The sequence below is a fragment of the Camellia sinensis genome, chromosome 11 (assembly GCF_055761805.1).
Source record: "Camellia sinensis isolate YWXY chromosome 11, ASM5576180v1, whole genome shotgun sequence".
Classification (NCBI taxonomy): Eukaryota; Viridiplantae; Streptophyta; class Magnoliopsida; order Ericales; family Theaceae; genus Camellia; species Camellia sinensis.
Window position 1 is genome coordinate 112,068,628 of NC_138971.1, and position 18,183 is coordinate 112,086,810.

An 18,183-nucleotide genomic window follows, 5' to 3' on the forward strand; every position below is an offset into this window, starting at 1 on the left:
CTTTTTGGGGAATTAAAGTGATAAAAGAACTGTTCACTCATCGAATTCATTCATAAGCTGCACTAACTCCCCCTTCATTATATTCCAGCATTTTTGTACGCAAGATAAGTTAAAACCATCAGGCCCCAGAGCTTTATTTCTATCACAATCATTGACTGCTTCCCAAATTTCCCCTTCTGAAAACTCTGCCTCTAACAAACCAGATTCTTTAAGACTAATTGAGACAAAAACACCTGACAATTTTGGCCTATTCCTCCAATCTTCAGAGAATAGTTGGCTGAAATATCTTACCATTGCTTGTTTTATTACATTAGGCTGATCATGTCTAACACCATTCTCATTTACAGAATCCAGCAGATTTTCCCTCTGCCTGCTACTAGCCATTAAATGGAAGAACCTTGTATTTTTATCCCCATTTTCTGCCCATGACAGTTTGGATTTTTGATGCCATAACCACTCCTTCTTTCTGCTTAACTCCTAGACTAACCTTCTAAACTCTCATCTTCTTACAATCTCAATTTCCTGTAGATTTCTACCTTCAGTTTTTATGTCCCATTCATGGAGTTCATCTTCAGCTTTTTTCAATTGCTCATCAATGTTTCCAAACACTTGATAATTCCACCTTTTGAGATGTACTCTAAGACTCCCCAACTTTTTCATTATCATGAAACTAGCCCAACCACTAATCTGATTATTTTCCCAAGATGACTTCACTTCAGATTTAAAATTAGGATGCAAACACCATGCATTTATGAATCTAAATGGCGTTAGGCCCCAATCCCTCTCATCTTCCATAAGCAATATTGGGCAGTGATCGGAAAGAATCTTGGGTAGCTCCCACTGCTTAAATGAGAACTTCTCCAACCACCTATGATCAATTAGAAATCTATCAATTTGGCTCCACCTTTCCCCATCTAAAGCATTACACCATGTATATGTTCTGCCTAGCATTGGAATGTCTAACAACTCCAAATTATCAATCAAATCATTGAAATCCTTCATTCTTCTATCCCTTCTTAAGCACCCTTTTCGTTCACTCATAAATCTAATTTCATTAAAATCCCCCCATACACACCAAGGTTTTAAAAAAGTGGATTTAAGCTTCACTAAGGACTCCCATAGCTGCCTTCTTCTCAATACATCATTTGGTGCATAAATGTTTACAATAACACAATCAAAAAAGTGGAGTGAAGTACCTGCCAACAAAATGAAGTTTCTACTACTGCAGTATTCCTTTAGGAGAAAGATTTCTGGATTCCATAAGCAAAGCATACCTCCGGCACTACTCTCTGCACCAGCCTCCATGTAACCCATCTCCTTCCATGGCCACAGTGACTTAACAAAGTTTTCATCAACACTGCATCAAAATGTCCTCATAATATTATAAATCCTAATCTTTTGTATTATTTCTCTCATAGCATTGTTTCTCTCTCCTATGACCTTTTACATTGTTTAAGTGATTTCAAAACTTTAAAATTTAATAACTTTTAACTTACATCTCTATTTTTTTTTATAAAATTTATATATTTAAAATCCTATTGACAAAATCTTTCAAAAAACATCCATGAGTAATATGAAATTATGAAGAAAAAGGATCATGAAATTTCACTGACTTAATTGACTTGGCTATCAAAATTTTATTGACCAACCGAAATTTCACTAACTTATTGACTTGGTCTTCAAATTTTCACTGACTAATTGAAATTTCACTGACATATACTGACTTGGGTATTGAAATTTCACTGACCTATCTTAGGTCGATGAAATTTGTCATTTTTTTTTGGTTTGTTTGTTTTAATATTCATCATAGATCTTATTTTATTACAAAAATAAAAATTTTATAAATAAAACAAAGATTTAGATTAGAAGTTATAAAATTTTAAAATGTTCAACTAAGTTAAAAAAGTGTAGTCAAAGTATTTTTGTCACTCTGTGTTTTGGAGGACTTATACTTATATGGAAAATTATGTTGTTTTCCTTATCCTTCTAAAAAAATATTACCAGAGATCTTCAACAAAAGAAACCCCTTATGTATAGGTATATAAATTTTAAATTAAATATTATACATGTTTCATAATAAAGAATTTCATATTAAATAAAAATACTCAATCAATACTCAATCTAAATGAATCATAAGATATTAATAAGGTAGACCAAAAAATAAAAAATATCTTTATATTTAATAGAAGAATATTAATTTGTAAAGTATTAATTTTATAGGCAGTTCGGATTAAGTAGAATTCTTTTACTTACTAAATTTTAGCACTAATTAAAGTATAAGGGTAAATTTGTTTGACATTTTTAAAATGTAGGAGAGGAGCATGATGCACCACATAGGAGAGAGAGAGAGAGAGAGAAAAGAAGAGAAGACAGATATGTCACATAAGAAAGAGAAAAAAAAAAGAAAGAAAAACACTACTTTTAATAATATATATTAGCGAGTGGCGCATACTATGCGCGTGCAATTCAAATAAGTAAGAATAAAATAAAAAATGATGAAATTAATATTGTAATATGTATTTAGTTTAAGTGGTATGGGTCTTTCTACTTTAAGCACATGGTCATATGTTCAAGTTTTGTCCACCTCTTTGTGTAAACCTTTTTTTTTTCTTAAAAAAATAAATAATGCCACATGGCATGAGCAGAGCAAAGATTTTACTACAATTGAGGCATTCACTAAATAATAGTTCTAGCGGATGGCACATGCGATACGTGTGCAATTCGAATAAGTAAGAATAAAATAAAATAATAATGAAATCAATATTATAATATATATTTAATTTAAGTGGTATGAGTCCTTGTATACCTTAAACCCATGATCATAGGTTCAAGCCTTACCCATCTCTTTGTGTAACTTTTTTAAAAAAATAAAAAACACTATCATGTAGCATGTGGAGAGTAAAGACTTCACCACACCAATTGAGGCCTTCATGGATTCAAGTCTTACCCCCTCTTCATTTAACTTCTTTTAAAAATAAAAAATACTGCCACATGATATGAGGAGAGCAAATGCTTCACTAAACTAATCGTGGGGCTTTCACTTAATAATAGTATAGATAGTTACATCTATATCTATATATATAAGAGGCACTTCATGTTTCATGGCTCGTATTTGTGTTTTCCCTTGTTGCCTATTTATTTGAAATTATTAACTATTGGAGGCTTGTACTTTTAATTTTCCCATTTTGCCCTTTTCTTTTATATTATTTACCAATATTGGTGGGATTAATTTGGAAGAAGGGTTTTTTCATAATTATGAAAGGATTCTTAGTCAGTTATGAAACATAGTTAGTTTGATTTTGAATAAATTATAAATACACTCCTGAAGTTTATTTAAAATATGAAATGCCCCTACAATATTAAAAATTACAACTATTCCTTTAATTGAACAGAATAAGCAGGAAAAAAAATGCAAAAAAAAAAATAATTTGAATAAAATATGAAAAAAATTATTAAAACAAATGAAAATTTGTCTAAAAATAATTTTTAAAAAAGCAAATCAAACAGAATAATTTGTTAGAAGATTTGCAATTGGGAAATTTAAATTTATCACAATAAGAACTCGTGCCTTGCATAGGTCTCAATATATATATATATATATTTTTGAATCAAACCAAATCAAAGTTTAACGGCGATACCACATGATCATTGGCGTGTAATATCACCATTCGATTATCCCATCCGAATCAACCTCAATAAAAAATAAATAAAAAATCCCTCATTTGAACTAAAACGTTATCTCATCTATTTATTCCATAATTGTACCTTAATATTTTAAAAATATTGTCATATTATTTCATTTTATTTAGTAAACTTAATAAAATATTAAAGTCAAAGGTCATAGTAGCCCGTGCCTTGCACGGGCCTTTTACACTACTATATATAAGAATGGGTTTGGTTGAGAAGGCTCGTCTTTTGCTACCTATTTTTCTCTTAGTTTCTTTTTGAATTTTCTATTTTGCCCTTTAGTATGGTTGGTGAATTAATTTGAGTGGCGGGCTTTTAGAAATTATGTTAGAAATTTTGGTTAATTGTAATTAGGCTAATAGTCTAAAAGGAGATATTTTTTTGAGGTTTTTTTTTTTCCCTCTATTTTTTAAAAGTGATGTTAGATTGATTATTTGTATGGTTGTTATACTTGCAATTTTTATACAATTAAATACCAAACCAAAACAAACTTAACCAAGCCTTAAGTTCTATCAAATGGGGAGACATTTAATGGTGGTCCAGACACTCCTCGACATTGACTATTTTGTTTTCCATCATTTTGTAGTGTTTTTGGATAGAAAATAGCTTCAATTCAACAACATAGAGAAAAAACTTGACTTATAGGATCTCGTGGATGAAGGTATGAGATAAGAAGGCAATATCACACACTAATAACAGGTTGTGTATGGATGGATCCTTCTAGTGCACAACACCATCAGTGTTAAGATTCATTTTGTGAATTTTTTTTCTCTACAATGGTCAAGCCAAGCGATGGAGGATGGCAGCCAGTGGTTCGAAGACACGGCGGAAGGGGAGTACGGAATAACTGGACGAATGGGTCTATCCATTCTATTTTCGTGGATAATCTACCCGAAACCATGAGAGCTAAAGGGTTGTTTTCAATATTTTGCAACTATGGGGTTGTGGTTGATACCTTCATTCCAAACAAGAGGAGAAAAATAACGAGTTCCCGATTTGGCTTTGTCAGATACAGATGTCCTGTTGCAGCATATATGGCTATTCAAAAAGCCAATGGGCTCTGGTGCGATGATAAAGCTTTAAAGGTTAAAATGGCAGATTACAGTAAGGAATATGGCACGAAACAACAAGCTGGTCCATCAATGCAGCCTAGAACGTTTGCAGAGAAACTCAATAGCTCACATGTGGGATACCAAGGTAAGAGATCTTTTGCGGAGGTGGTGAGTGGCAAGGCATTAGGATCTAATTCGTCTTGCATTATCAAAGCCTATGAGGAAGGCAATGGTTGGTTATATGAGAGTGTCATAGCCAGGTTGAAACCAATCTACGCTGCGGAAGATTTCAAGGCAGATATAGTAATAAGAGATTTGTGGGAAGTTCAAGTAAGGGCAGGTGGAGGAAGAGACTTGGTCCTAACATTTCAATCTCAGGAAATTATGAAGGAAAAACTTATGTTAATGAAGAGCTAGCTAAATGATTGGTGTGATTCAGTTCTTGAATGCAAACAGGGGTTGTCAATTACCCAAGAATGGAAGGTTTGCCTCAGTTGTTATGGAGTTCCACTAAACCTTTAGAGTTGCAATACCTTCATCAACATTGGTAAGATGTGGGGTATGGTGACTACTCTGGATGAGGATACTCGAAATTTAAATCATTTCCAATGTGGAAAAGTGCAGATTGCGACAAATTTCATGGATCCCATTAATCAATCCCTCAGTTTAGAATGCAAGGGCGTCATATACCCAGTTAGGGTATGAGAGGAACAAATCATTATCATTCAAGATATGAAGATGGCCGGACTCAGCCATTCCGCAGAAGAGCATTTCAGTGGAACCAGAAATAGTATTCTTGCCAAAGTGGGCAATCAGATCGCAGATAAAGAGAGCAAACATGAAGAAGGGGTTGATCATGTAATAGTGCAAGCACATGATAGCAGCAACACCATGGTAGAAGATGATCAGCTCAGGGACACTTCGATGGTGGCCGAATCAGATTTGCAGAAAGGCATGTCAGAAGAAATTGGCTATGTACGTCAGGAGAGCTCTGCAAGACTGCTGAGAGCTGTTGATGATGGGAGGTCTGAAGTTGAATTTCAAAGTTCTGGATTGATTAGAACTTTGTCTGGGCCTGACAACTTGATCTGTGGGATTAATTTAATTGTGGACTTGCCCCCGGCCCATGAATGTTATAGATTGGATGAGGCTCCAGTTTTGGACCATTTGGCTCCCGGCCCAAATAGTCTAGCCCCTCTAACTGCTGGGCTCGTCCCTTTTGATATAGGAACCCAATCACTGCACTCTGCCCCGATAATCCATGGTGTGGGGGCTTCGAATCATCCTCAACCTAAGTACTCATGAAGGTTGAATGCTACCAGCTCACCCCCAAATAGCTCCAGCTTTCAGAAGATAGCACCAATCAGGAAACTTCGGCGGATGAAAGGTCTTCGGACTGGAACTTCTAGCTTTGGGTTAGCGACACTAAACTTGCGGAAGGGGGCTTTTTTCAGATCAGCAGCAGCTTCCATTTCACTCTCAATGGCAAGCAAATCTAGTAGAGAGAGGCTCGTTTTGTCTGAGCCGGAAGCTAGCTTGGCTCTGGGTAAAACTCTGGGCATCGATTTTGAAGGAAAGGATGGGGAGGTTATTAGCAAATTGCAGCAGTTGGAAGCTGGAGATATGGAGAAGGTTAGAGCTCGGGTTGGGGATGCCAACTAGGCTACTACTGGCTGGGGTTCAAGAGTATAAATTTGTCTAGATGAAGATACAATCATGGAATACAAGAGGGATTGGCAGACCAGAAAAAAGATCAAGAAAGGTGTTTTTGAAAGGAAAATGGATATTATCTTACTCCAAGAGACCAAAAAGTCTAAGATAAGCATAGGTCTCATAAGATCCATGTGGCCCGGTGATCAATTTGAATTTGTGGTAGTTGATGCTGTTGGTCGAGCTGGGGGTCTGTTGTGCATTTGGAATCCGGATGTCTTCCAACTTATTGACTCTTGCTGCAACCATAGTTTCTTGCTACTGTCAGGTACATTATTTTCTAGTTTTCCTTGTGTAATTGTTAATGTATATGCTCCTAATGATGTGGCAAAAAGGCAAGAGCTCTGGGCTAGTTTAGTGAACCTCAAAACCAATTTCCCAGGGCCTTGGTGTTTGGGAGGGGATTTCAATGAAATTAGGAATTTATCTGAGAGGGTTGGATGCTCCAACAGAGATAGAGGTATGAGGGATTTCAACACCATGATAGAGCAAATAGATCTATTAGACATGCCCATGCTTGGGAGGAAATTTACTTGGTGTAATTCTCAAGATAGGGCTAATTGGAGTAGAATTGACAGATTCCTAGTTCATCATGAATGGATTCAAAACTTTTTTCTTAAACTCTGGGAGCTGCCTAGACAACTGTCAGACCACTGCCCAATTATCTTGATGGAGGATGATAAAGACTGGGGCCCGCGACCATTTAGATTTCTCAATGCTTGGCTATTGCATCCCAAGTTCATTCCTTTTGTGAAGCAAAGTTGGTCTAAAATGCAGGTAGTAGGGTGGGCAGGATATAAATGTCTTATGAAACTCAAAGCTCTGAAATAGGTATTAAAACAATGGAATCTGGAGGTGTTTGGGAGGGTTGAATCCAGGTTAAAAAGTCTCGAGGAGGAAGCTCATGCTTTAGATTTGCTAGCGGACGTAAGGCCATTGCTATCCGCAGAATCATGCAGAAGAAAGGAAATTAGAGGCGAAGCTTGGAAATTGAACAAAATGCTAGAGTGGATTTGGCTGTAGAAATCTAGACAAAACTGGGCTCTGAAAGGGGACAGAAATACAAGGTTCTTTCACATCATGGCCTGTAGTAGAAATAGTAGGAACACCCTGGGCTCTTTGCTTGTGAATGGCTCTCGGATGGAGGAGCCTAGAGAGGTTCGAACTGCAGTTTTTAATAACTTCTCCAGGTTCTTTTCTGAACCTTGGGGCTCCAGACCCAAATTATCTGGCCCTTTTAAGAACATTGGTGGTGCACAAGCTATAGCCCATTTAGACGGTGAGTTCACTGAGGAGGAAATCAGCCATGTTATCAAGACTTGTGAGGGTAATAAAGCCCCTGGGCCTGACGGCTTTAATTTGGCGTTCTTTAAGAAATGTTGGAACATTGTGAAATCCGATGTGGTCAATTTCATGTGTGAGTTTCATCGCAATGCATGTTTTGTTTGAGGAATTAATAGCTCATTCATTGCCTTGATTCCAAAATCAGATAGCCCCTCTTCTCTGAATGATTATAGGCCTATTAGTTTGATTGGCTCCCTCTACAAAATTCTTGCCAAGGTGTTATCTAATAGATTGAAATTGGTTATGCCTAGGATCATTGGTGAGGTTCAGTCAGCTTTTGTGGGTGGCCGGAATATACTTGATGGGGTTCTGATTGCAAATGAGATTGTTGATGTGTGGAGGAAATCGAAAAGTAAAGGCCTTATTCTCTAGTTAGACTTTGAAAAAACGTTTGATTCTGTTAATTGGGCCTTCTTATTTTCCATGCTATCCAACTTTGGGTTTGGCAATAAGTGGATCAAATGGATCAAAGCTTGTGTATCTTCTGCTAAGATTTCAGTCCTGGTCAATGGTTTACCAACCCCTAAATTCCATCCTCAAAGGGGTCTAAGACAGGGCGATCCCTTGTCACCTTTCCTTTTCAACATAGTAGTTGAGGCCCTTAATATTTTGTTGTCTAAAGCAAAAGAGTTGGGACTTTTAAAAGGAGCTCAGGTGGGATCATCTGGATTTTCTATATCCCATCTACAATTTGCGGATGATACTATCTTGTTTTGTGAAGCTAATTGGGGGGAAGTGGTGAATATCAAAAGAATTGTACGATGCTTTGAGTTGCTTTCAGGTATAAAAATTAATTATCATAAGAGTGTAATCAGTGTTGTCGGGGTTAAAAAGGGATTGTTACATAACTTTGCAAGTAGACTTAATTGGCTGTATCATAAACTACCTCTTAAGTACTTAGGGCTGCCCCTGGGAGCAAATCCAGGCCGAAAAAGCACCTGGAAACCTGTTCTAGAGAAGCTCAGGTTGAAACTAACCTCATGGAAGAGGAGACTGCTCTCCTTTGTCATGTCCAGCTTACCAACGTATTATCTCTCTCTGTTTAGAGCACCTACTGGAGTGGCTAAGGAGATAGAGAAATTGCAATCCTCTTTCCTTTGGGGTGGATCTGATTTAAGAAGGAAGGTGCATTTGGTCAAGTGGGATGTGGTCACGCGAAACAAAAGTTTTGGGGGCTTGGGGGTGAGAAGAATCAATATTATGAACGCTTGTCTTCTTCTCAAATGGTGGTGGTGCTTTGGGACTGAGAATCACTCTCTTTGGAAAGCTGTAATATGTAACAAATATAACTTAAGGGGTGGCAGCTGGACTCCTAGTTCGGGTGGCAACGGTTCCAAAATCTGGACTGATACCTTATCTTCTGCCCTACCAAACACAATGCCTCATAACTTTTATATCAATAATTCCATCATTGTGTTGGGGGATGGTAGGAGGTCTCTATTCTGGTGGGATAAATGGACAGGAAATGTCTGCCTCAATGAGGCATTCCCCAGTCTATTCACCTTATCCATTGATAAGATGAGTGTGGTTGATGCCTATTATCAGAGAAGAGTTAATCCTATATATTGGAATCTTGGTTTTAGAAGAGCCTTACTGGCTTGGGACGAAGAAGAGGTGTCTAGGATGTATGACTTTCTTATAATTGCACCTGATACATGCAATTCCCAGCCTGACACCTTATCTTGGACTGCTGGCCCTTCAAACTCTTTCACTGTGTCCTCAGCGTACAATTGGTGGGAATCTTCTCTTGGTCATGTTCTACGCTGCCCTAATATACTATGGAATAACCGCGCCCCACCCAAAGCCCAATTTTTTGGTTGGTTAGCTTGGCATGGCAAGGTTAAGACTGCAAGCTTTCTCTGCAGAATTGGGGTCTTGGGTTCAAATGTCAACCAAGCTTGTACTTTCTGCAACAATGAAGCTGAATCTGTGAATCATATCCTCCCGTTCTACCCTTTTGTTTGGCTGATTTGGTCCAACATTGTATGATGGTGGGGTCTCAAGTGGGTGTTACCTGGTTCTGTGCCAGATCTTATGCACTGGTGGTCTGGCTGCAGGCTGAAAAAAATGGAAAAGAAAATTTGGTTGGCTATTCCTTTTGTTGTTCTCTGGTCTATTTGGAAACTTCGAAATGAATGTGTCTTTAATGGGGCTCAACCTAACCAAGAGGTGCTTTGTGATCTTATTAAGGTGAGAATAGCACTATGGGTCAAGGCCTTATCACCCTTTTTGGTATTCTCTGTCAGCGACATTGTTTCAAATCTACAACAGGTTTTATTCTGCCTCAGGAACGGTGGCTGACTTGTGCTGTGTACTGCTGGTCTGGTCTGGCCTGTTCTGCTCTGGCAGATCTGGGCTTGTTCTGCTGGTTATCTGTTGATTTTTGGAGCCTCTCTAGTTTATGATTGTGGTTTTGATCTAGTGCTCTCTGATCTGTTGGTCCTTCTCTTGCTGATGTTAATGTGTTGATTATTGGACAATCTTCATTGTATTTAAATAGATTAAATTCTATTGTGCACAAAACAACAACAAGAATATAAAGAAATAAAGAAAAGGAGAGAATTTGTTTGATTACAAAAATCAAACTCGAAATAATAAATAAATAAATAAATAACAGATTTTATTTTGTTACAAAAACAAAATTTAAATCTGATTTTAATAAATAAAAACAACACTGAAAATAAATTAAATAACTTACTTGATTTAATTTCTTCGAATTATTTTTTGATCAAGTCCAGTGTTTGACACTGTGTCCTTAAGACAGATTCGTCCTCTCCACGGTGCTATCAGAATTTGGACGTCTATCTCCCACGATGAAATGATCTACCACAAACAATAGCAGCACTACAAATTGTTTGCCTTACGAACACACTAAGTGTTTACACTCTTTCTTTCAGAAATAAAATGCAACAAAATGAAGAATAGAATAAGCAAAGGTAAAATACGAAATTTCTGAATTTATAACATCAAATGAGGGTGGTCCTATTTATAGATGTAAAGGTGGCTCTTGGTTTTAAATTGAACAGGTATGATACCTGTTGGTTTTGAATTCAAACAGATTTGAATCTGTTAATAATTCAAACAGATAGGAAAAACCAGGAAGGGCCCTGTTTGGGTGAGCACTAATTCCAAACTAGTTTATTTCTGTTTGAAAACGGAAAGGGCCCTGTTTGGATGCACAGAAAATCCAAATCAGTTTAATTTGAATTCTGGATTTTATTTTACCAAAAATAAAATTAAATTCAAATGTTTTTGGCCCAAAAAGATTAGTATTGGGCCGAACAAGCCCAACCCAACCACACACCACACACCCGCGCCCAAGCCCAGGCCCAGCCCAGCCCGCTCGACCGGACGGACGGCGGCAGCGGCGCGCGCGCGCGCGTGTGGTGATTTTTAGGTCCAATGGGTCTAGCCCATTTTGCCCATAACCTCTCCCTCTAAAACACTTGGGTACCCCTTGGGGCACACCCCAAGTACCAAACCCATGCCTTATAAACCCTTTCAAAACTTTCCACCAAATCAATGTGGGACAAGCCATTTAACAACCTTATGGAATTTCCACCAAAACTCCATTTCCATGGAGCACACTTTGGCTTCAATTTTCCATTCACTCAGTAATGGTTTTGAGCAACCAAATATACCACGTGAATCACAACGCGGCATAGAACGCGTTACCACTTTGACCCGTGTAAATCGATGCACGGGGCCCACCTAAAAAATAGACCAAACTTGAGAAACAATTCTGGTTTTACCCAGAATTTTTCTACCATTTCCAACAATCCCCCACATGAATGGAATTTGATGACAACGGAAATGCAACAATATGCAGACTTTAACGAAAGAGTATAAGTCGAAAATATCTTGCATCAGGATAGGTGGTTTTTGGCCTTGAACCTTCCCTAGTGATAACCTATCGGACTTACTGGCTAACCAACGGACGCGATGCCTTGAATTGTTCAGCCGTTTGTGTAAGCCAAGACAATATATTTCACACAAAATATCTTCTAACACATTGTGGTTCTCACTGTTGTGTTCATTTTGGCCTTGAACGCGCCTGGTTTTCATAAGTGTTTCTAGAGAATTTAGCCTTTTCATTCTCATAGAACCGGCCCTAGTTCAACACTCATATAGGTGATTCTTATTGTGAGTATCTCCTTATACTCGTCTTGTTTTTATACCTTAATCAAGATATAAGTAATCATTGAAAGCAAAGCTTATCCTTATACCCCTGCATACAACATATGTTGCAGATATCACTCTCACCATAGGAATGGGTAGGGAATTTTTAATCCCTTGGTGATTTCTGGTGAGCCATACATAACTTAGTTGTCCCTTTGAACTTAGTTCTTGGGATCTCCAGTCATATAAGTAGGGTTACCATTCTGACGACTCTTATGTAATAGTCTTAATCCCATCCCCTTCGATGAACTATACACTAGCTCTTTTATCAAACCTTTTGTTAATGGATCCGCAATATTCTCTTTAGATTTTATATAATCTATTGAGATTATTCCGTTTGACAACAATTGCCTTACGGTATTATGTCGACGACGAATATGTCGTGACTTACCGTTATACATGTGATTCTGTGCCCTGCCTATTGCAGATTGACTATCACAATGAATGCAAATAGCTGGCACAGGTTTTGGCCACATTGGAATGTCTTCTAAGAAGTGACGAAGCCATTCTGCTTCTTTACCTGCTTTGTCTAAAGCAATGAACTCGGATTCCATTGTGGATCGTGCGATGCAAGTTTGTTTCGTGGACTTCCAAGAAACAACAGCGCCTCCTAGAGTAAAGACATATCCACTAGTGGATTTTGAATCTTCAGTATCCGATATCCAATTGGCATCACAATAACCTTCGAGTACTGCTGGATATCAAGTAAAGTTCAAACCATGATCACGAGTAAATCTTAGATATCTAAGAACCCGAATGATCGCTTTCCAATGGTCTTCTCCAGGGTTACTAGTGTACCTACTCAATTTACTGATAGTATAAGCTATATCAGGACGAGTATAATTCATTAGGTACATTAGGCTTCCAATTATTTGGGAGTATTTTAACTGAGACACTGCATCATCTTTATTTTTCGATAAATAAAGACTGATGTCTACAGGTGTTCTAGCTAAATTCAAATCATCCTTGATAAATTTGTCAAGAATTTGCTCAATATAATGAGATTGAGATAATGCATATCCGTCAGATGTTTTAGTAATTTTCATTCCTAATATAACATCTGCGACCCCTATATCTTTCATATCAAATCTTTTGTTAAGCATCTGCTTAGTTGATTTGATCATGTTTTGACTGCTTCCAATGATAAGCATGTCATCCACATAAAGACAAACTATGACATATCCTTGGTCAGTGTTTTTAACATAGACGCATTTGTCACATTCGTTTATCTTAAACCCATTAGTAAGCATTGCATGATCAAATTTTTCATGCCATTGCTTAGGTGCTTGTTTTAATCCATAAAGGGATTTTACAAGTCGACAAACTTTCTTCTCTTGTCCTGATACTACAAACCCTTCGGGTTGCTCCATATAGATCTCTTCATTTAGATCACCGTTTAAGAAAGCTGTCTTAACATCCATTTGATGTATTTCTAAATTAAACATGCTGCTATAGAAATAAGCATGCGAATGGATGCTATTCTTGTCACAGCGAAATATGTGTTAAAATAGTCCAGACCTTCCTTTTGTCTGTAACCTTTAACAATAAGTCTTGCTTTATACTTGTCAATTGAACCATCTACTTTCATTTTTCTCTTGAATATCCATTTATATCCAAGAGGTTTAGAATCTGGTGGAAGATCCACCAATTCCCAAGTATGATTTTGCATAATGGATTCAATTTCATTATTAACAGCCTCTTTCCACAAAGGTGCTTCAGGACCTGTCATTGTTGCCTTAAAGCTTTGAGGTTCATTTTCTAACAAGTATGTCAGAAAATCTGGACCAAAGGATTTTGATGTTCTCGCTCTCTTACTTCGTCTTGGTTCATCATTAGTTAAATCCTGTTGGTCTAGACTATTACTAGTCTCTTGTGTTTGATTGTCATTAGTCTCTTGACTTTGTGTACAATCATAAGTTCTTTCCTGTGAACTTAATTCCTGTCCTTTCTTATAAGGAAAGACATGTTCAAAAAATACAGCATTCCTTGACTCTATAATAGTGTTCACATTTATATCAGGTATTTCTGATTTATAAGTCAGAAACCGATATGCACTACTATTCTGAGCATAACCAATAAACACACAATCTACTGTTTTTGGTCCAATCTTAGTCTTTTTAGGAATAGGAACTTCAACTTTTGCCAAACACCCCCACACTTTTAAGTATTTGTAGGAAGGCGGTCGACCTTTCCACAATTCATACGGAGTGCTGTTGGTTTTCTTGTGGGGTATTCTATTAAGAACATAATTAGCAGACAATATTGCTTCCCCCCACAAGTTTTGTGGTAAGCCTGAACTTAGTAACATGGCATTCATCATTTATTTTAGGGTTCTATTCTTCCTTTCAGTAATTCCATTTTGCTGTGAAGAATAAGGGGCTGTAGTTTGGTGAATAATGCCATGTTGTGCACAAAATTCATTTAATGGTGCATCATATTCACCACCCCTATCACTTCTAACCATTTTAATGGTTTTACCAAGTTAATTTTCAACTTCTGTTTTGTAGAGTTTAAACATTTCTAAGGCTTCATCTTTACTTCTAAGTAAATAAACATAACAATATCTTGTGCAATCATCGATAAATGTTATGAAATACTTTTTGCCTCCTCTAGTTTGAATAAATTTTAAATCACATACATCAGTATGAATTAATTCTAGAGGTTCGGTTTTTCTTTCAACCGATTTAAATGGAGCCTTAGTTAGTTTCGCGTCTACACAAATTTCACATTTATGATTAGGGTTAATATCAAACTTTGGTATATGATCTAAACCAATTAATCTACGCAAAGCATCAAAATTCACATGTCCTAATCTACCATGCCATAAATTTGACTCAAGAATATAAACAAAAGATGTGTTATTCTTATTCATAACAATTTTTGGTACAACTGTCATTACATTCAACTTAAAGAGACCATCACTCATGTATCCCTTACCAACATACATACCACTCTTTGTTAATACAAATTTATCAGACTCAAAGACAAGCCTAAAACCATTTTTACTTAACAAAGAACCAGAAACTAAATTCTTCCGGATGTCAGGTACATGCAGTACGTTGTTGAGGGTCAGTTCTTTCCTTGATGTCATCTTCAAGATAACTTTTCCTTGTCCAGCCACAATAGAAGTAGAAGAATTTCCCATAAAAGTTGTTCACCATTTGCAGCCTCATTGTAGGTAGTAAACATCTTCTTGTCTGCACATATGTGACGAGTTGCTCCAGTGTCAACCCACCACTCTTTGGGATTTCCAACCAAGTTAGCCTCAGACACCACAGCAGAAAGGTTGATGTCATTCACTCCGTCAGAGATGTAATCCAATTCTGTTACATTGGCCTGATTGGTAGTCTTCTTACTTGTACTTCCATGATCCTTCTTAGGGCGGCGGCAGTTAGAAGCTCGATGTCCAGTTTTGCCACAATTATAGCATTTTCTTTTGAACTTCTTGCTACTATCGCCTTGTTTAGGACCATCTGCAGTAATCTTTCTCTTTTTGTTATGTGGTTTATGAACTTATTCTACCACATTAGCCTTGGACTCAATGGGATTTTTCCCATTCCTCTTTTCAGCCTTTCGGTTATCTTCCTCAATTCTTAATCTTACAATCAATTCATCCATAGTCATCTCTTTGCGTTTATGTTTTAAATAATTTTTGAAATCTTTCCAAGCCGGTGGTAACTTTTCCACTAAAGCAACGACTTGGAATGACTCGCTAAGAGACATACCTTCTGAATGAATATCATGCAAAATTATTTGAAAACTTTGAACTTGAGAAATTACTGTTTGGGAGTCTACCATAACAAAATCCAGAAATTTACCGACGACAAATTTCTTAGTGCCGGCATCTTCTGTCTTGTATTTCTTCTTCAAAGAATCCCACAATTCTTTTGCTGTTTTCAGAGGACTGTATACATTATACAACATATTGTCAAGGCCATTTAGGATGTAGTTTTTGCATAGGAAATCTGAATGTTTCCAAGCATCTACAGCGGCAACAACTTGCCGATCACTTTCACCCTCTTTAAGTGCTGGAGCCTCTTCATGGAGAAACCGGGCCAAATTAAGAGTCGTAAGATAGAACAGCATCTTCTGCTGCCATCTCTTAAACTCGGTACCGTTAAATTTTTCCGGTTTTTCTCCATGATTGATTGGTACATGAACATGGTTCTCGATAGGGACCGATGTAGGTGCAACAATAGGAGTACCACTGCCAGATGTAGTTTCAGTTGTAGTAGCCATATTCTCTGATTAAAAAAATCAGAAAAAATTAAAACACAAATTAATTTTCTAGTTACTAAAACCAGAAAATAAATTATAACAACAAAATAATTTTATTTTCCTTGTTACTAAAACTAGAAAAATAAAGTATCACAATAATTTTCTGTAATATCAAATAATATTCTGCAATTGTTAATGACACCAATATATTACTACTAGTTGTCAAAGAAAAGAGACAGTATATTACTACTATCTGTCAAATAGCATAAATCACTATTTGTTTTTCCAACCAGAATATTACTTTGAAAACACAGATAATTAAATACAATGAAGATACCAAAAAAGGAGTCTGTCTTAAGATTGTTGGACAATCTTCACTGTATTTAAATAGATTAAATTCTATTGTGTACAAAACAACAACAAGAATATAAAGAAATAAAGAAAAGGAGAGAATTTGTTTGATTACAAAAATCAAACTCGAAATAATAAATAAATAAATAAATAAAATATTTTATTTTGTTACAAAAATAAAATTTAAATCTGATTTTAATAAATAAAAACAACACTGAAAATAAATTAAATAACTTACTTGATTTAATTTCTTCGAATTATTTTCTGATCAAGTCCAGTGTTTGACACTGTGTCCTTAAGACAGATTCGTCCTCTCCACAGTGCTATTAGAATTTGGACGTCTATCTCCCAGGATGAAATGATCTACCACAAACAATAGCAGGACTACAAATTGTTTGCCTTACGATCACACTAAGTGTTTACACTCTTTCTTTCAGAAATAAAATGCAACAAAATGAAGAATAGAATAAGCAGAGGTGAAATACGAAATTTCTGAATTTATAACATCAAATGAGGGTGGTCTTATTTATAGATGTAAAGGTGGCTCTTGGTTTTAAATTGAACAAGTATGATACCTGTTAGTTTTGAATTCAAACAGATTTGAATCCGGGAAGGGCCCTGTTTGGGTGAGTACTAATTCCAAACTAGTTTATTTCTGTTTGAAAACGGGAAGGGCCCTGTTTGGATAATTTGAATTCTGGATTTTATTTTACCAAAAATAAAATTCAATTCAAATGTTTTTGGCCCAAAAAGATTAGTATTGGGCCGAACAAGCCCAGGCCCAGCCCAGCCCGCCCGACCGGACGGCGGCGGCTCGCGCGCGCGTGTGTGGTGATTTTTGGGTCCAATGGGTCTAGCCCATTTTGCCCATAACTTCTCCCTCTAAAACACTTAGGTACCCCTTGGGGCACACCCCAAGTACCAAACCCATGCCTTATAAACCCTTTCAAAACTTCCCACCAAATCAATGTGAGACAAGCCATTTAACAACCTTAAAGAATTTCCACCAAAACTCCATTTCCATGGAGCACACTTTGGCTTCAATTTCCCATTCACTCGATAATGGTTTTGAACAACCAAATATACCACGTGAATCACAACGTGGCATAGAACGCGTTACTACTTTGACCCGTGTAAATCGATGCACACCACCTAAAAAATAGACCAAACTTGAGAAAAAATTCTGGTTTTACCCAGAATTTTTCTACCATTTCCAACATTGATTTGTCTTGAGTAGCAGATATCTCTTAGCTGCTCTGTTTGCTCTGCTGTCTATATCTACTACTGGTTTCTGCAGTTTGGGTTGGGTGTTTTGTCTCATTTCTGCGGAACACAGTCTGCCCTTAATGGTTGAACTGCTGGTCTGCCTTGCTCAGTGGCCTGGCATGAAAGGTTCAGTGAGGATGATGGGAGTTGTTGTCACTATGGATTAGTTTATTGCTGGTGCATTACTGCTATGAGGTTGAAGTTCTGTTTTGCTGCTACTTTGGGGATTGGTAGGGCTGTTTGAATTGGTCTGTCTGCTATGGGAGCTGGTATTCTGCTGCTGGTCTGTGTGAATGGGGTCTCATCTGTTTTGCTGCTGTGTTTGATTAAACAAGCCTGGTGCTTGGGTTGATCTGGTTTTTTGCTTTTGCTTTGC

General features: G+C 37.0%; 2 protein-coding genes across 2 annotated transcripts; one reads left to right on the forward strand and one right to left on the reverse strand.

Moving 5' to 3' along the window:
* Positions 1–498: 498 nt before the first annotated feature.
* LOC145802558 (uncharacterized) lies at positions 499–1,314 on the reverse strand. The gene has a single exon (XM_082895285.1). It carries the CDS (start codon positions 1,312–1,314, stop codon positions 499–501), a length of 816 nt encoding a protein of 271 aa, XP_082751411.1.
* Positions 1,315–6,455: 5,141 nt separating this feature from the next.
* On the forward strand, positions 6,456–7,280 carry LOC145802559 (uncharacterized). Its single transcript, XM_082895286.1, has one exon. It carries the CDS (start codon positions 6,456–6,458, stop codon positions 7,278–7,280), a length of 825 nt encoding a protein of 274 aa, XP_082751412.1.
* Positions 7,281–18,183: the final 10,903 nt, after the last annotated feature.

What these genes read in the sequence shown, in the direction of transcription:
- LOC145802558 (XM_082895285.1), bottom strand. Translation starts at nt 1,314, where the DNA reads ATGGGTTACATGGAGGCTGGTGCAGAGAGTAGTGCCGGAGGTATGCTT.
- LOC145802559 (XM_082895286.1), top strand. Translation starts at nt 6,456, where the DNA reads ATGGAATACAAGAGGGATTGGCAGACCAGAAAAAAGATCAAGAAAGGT.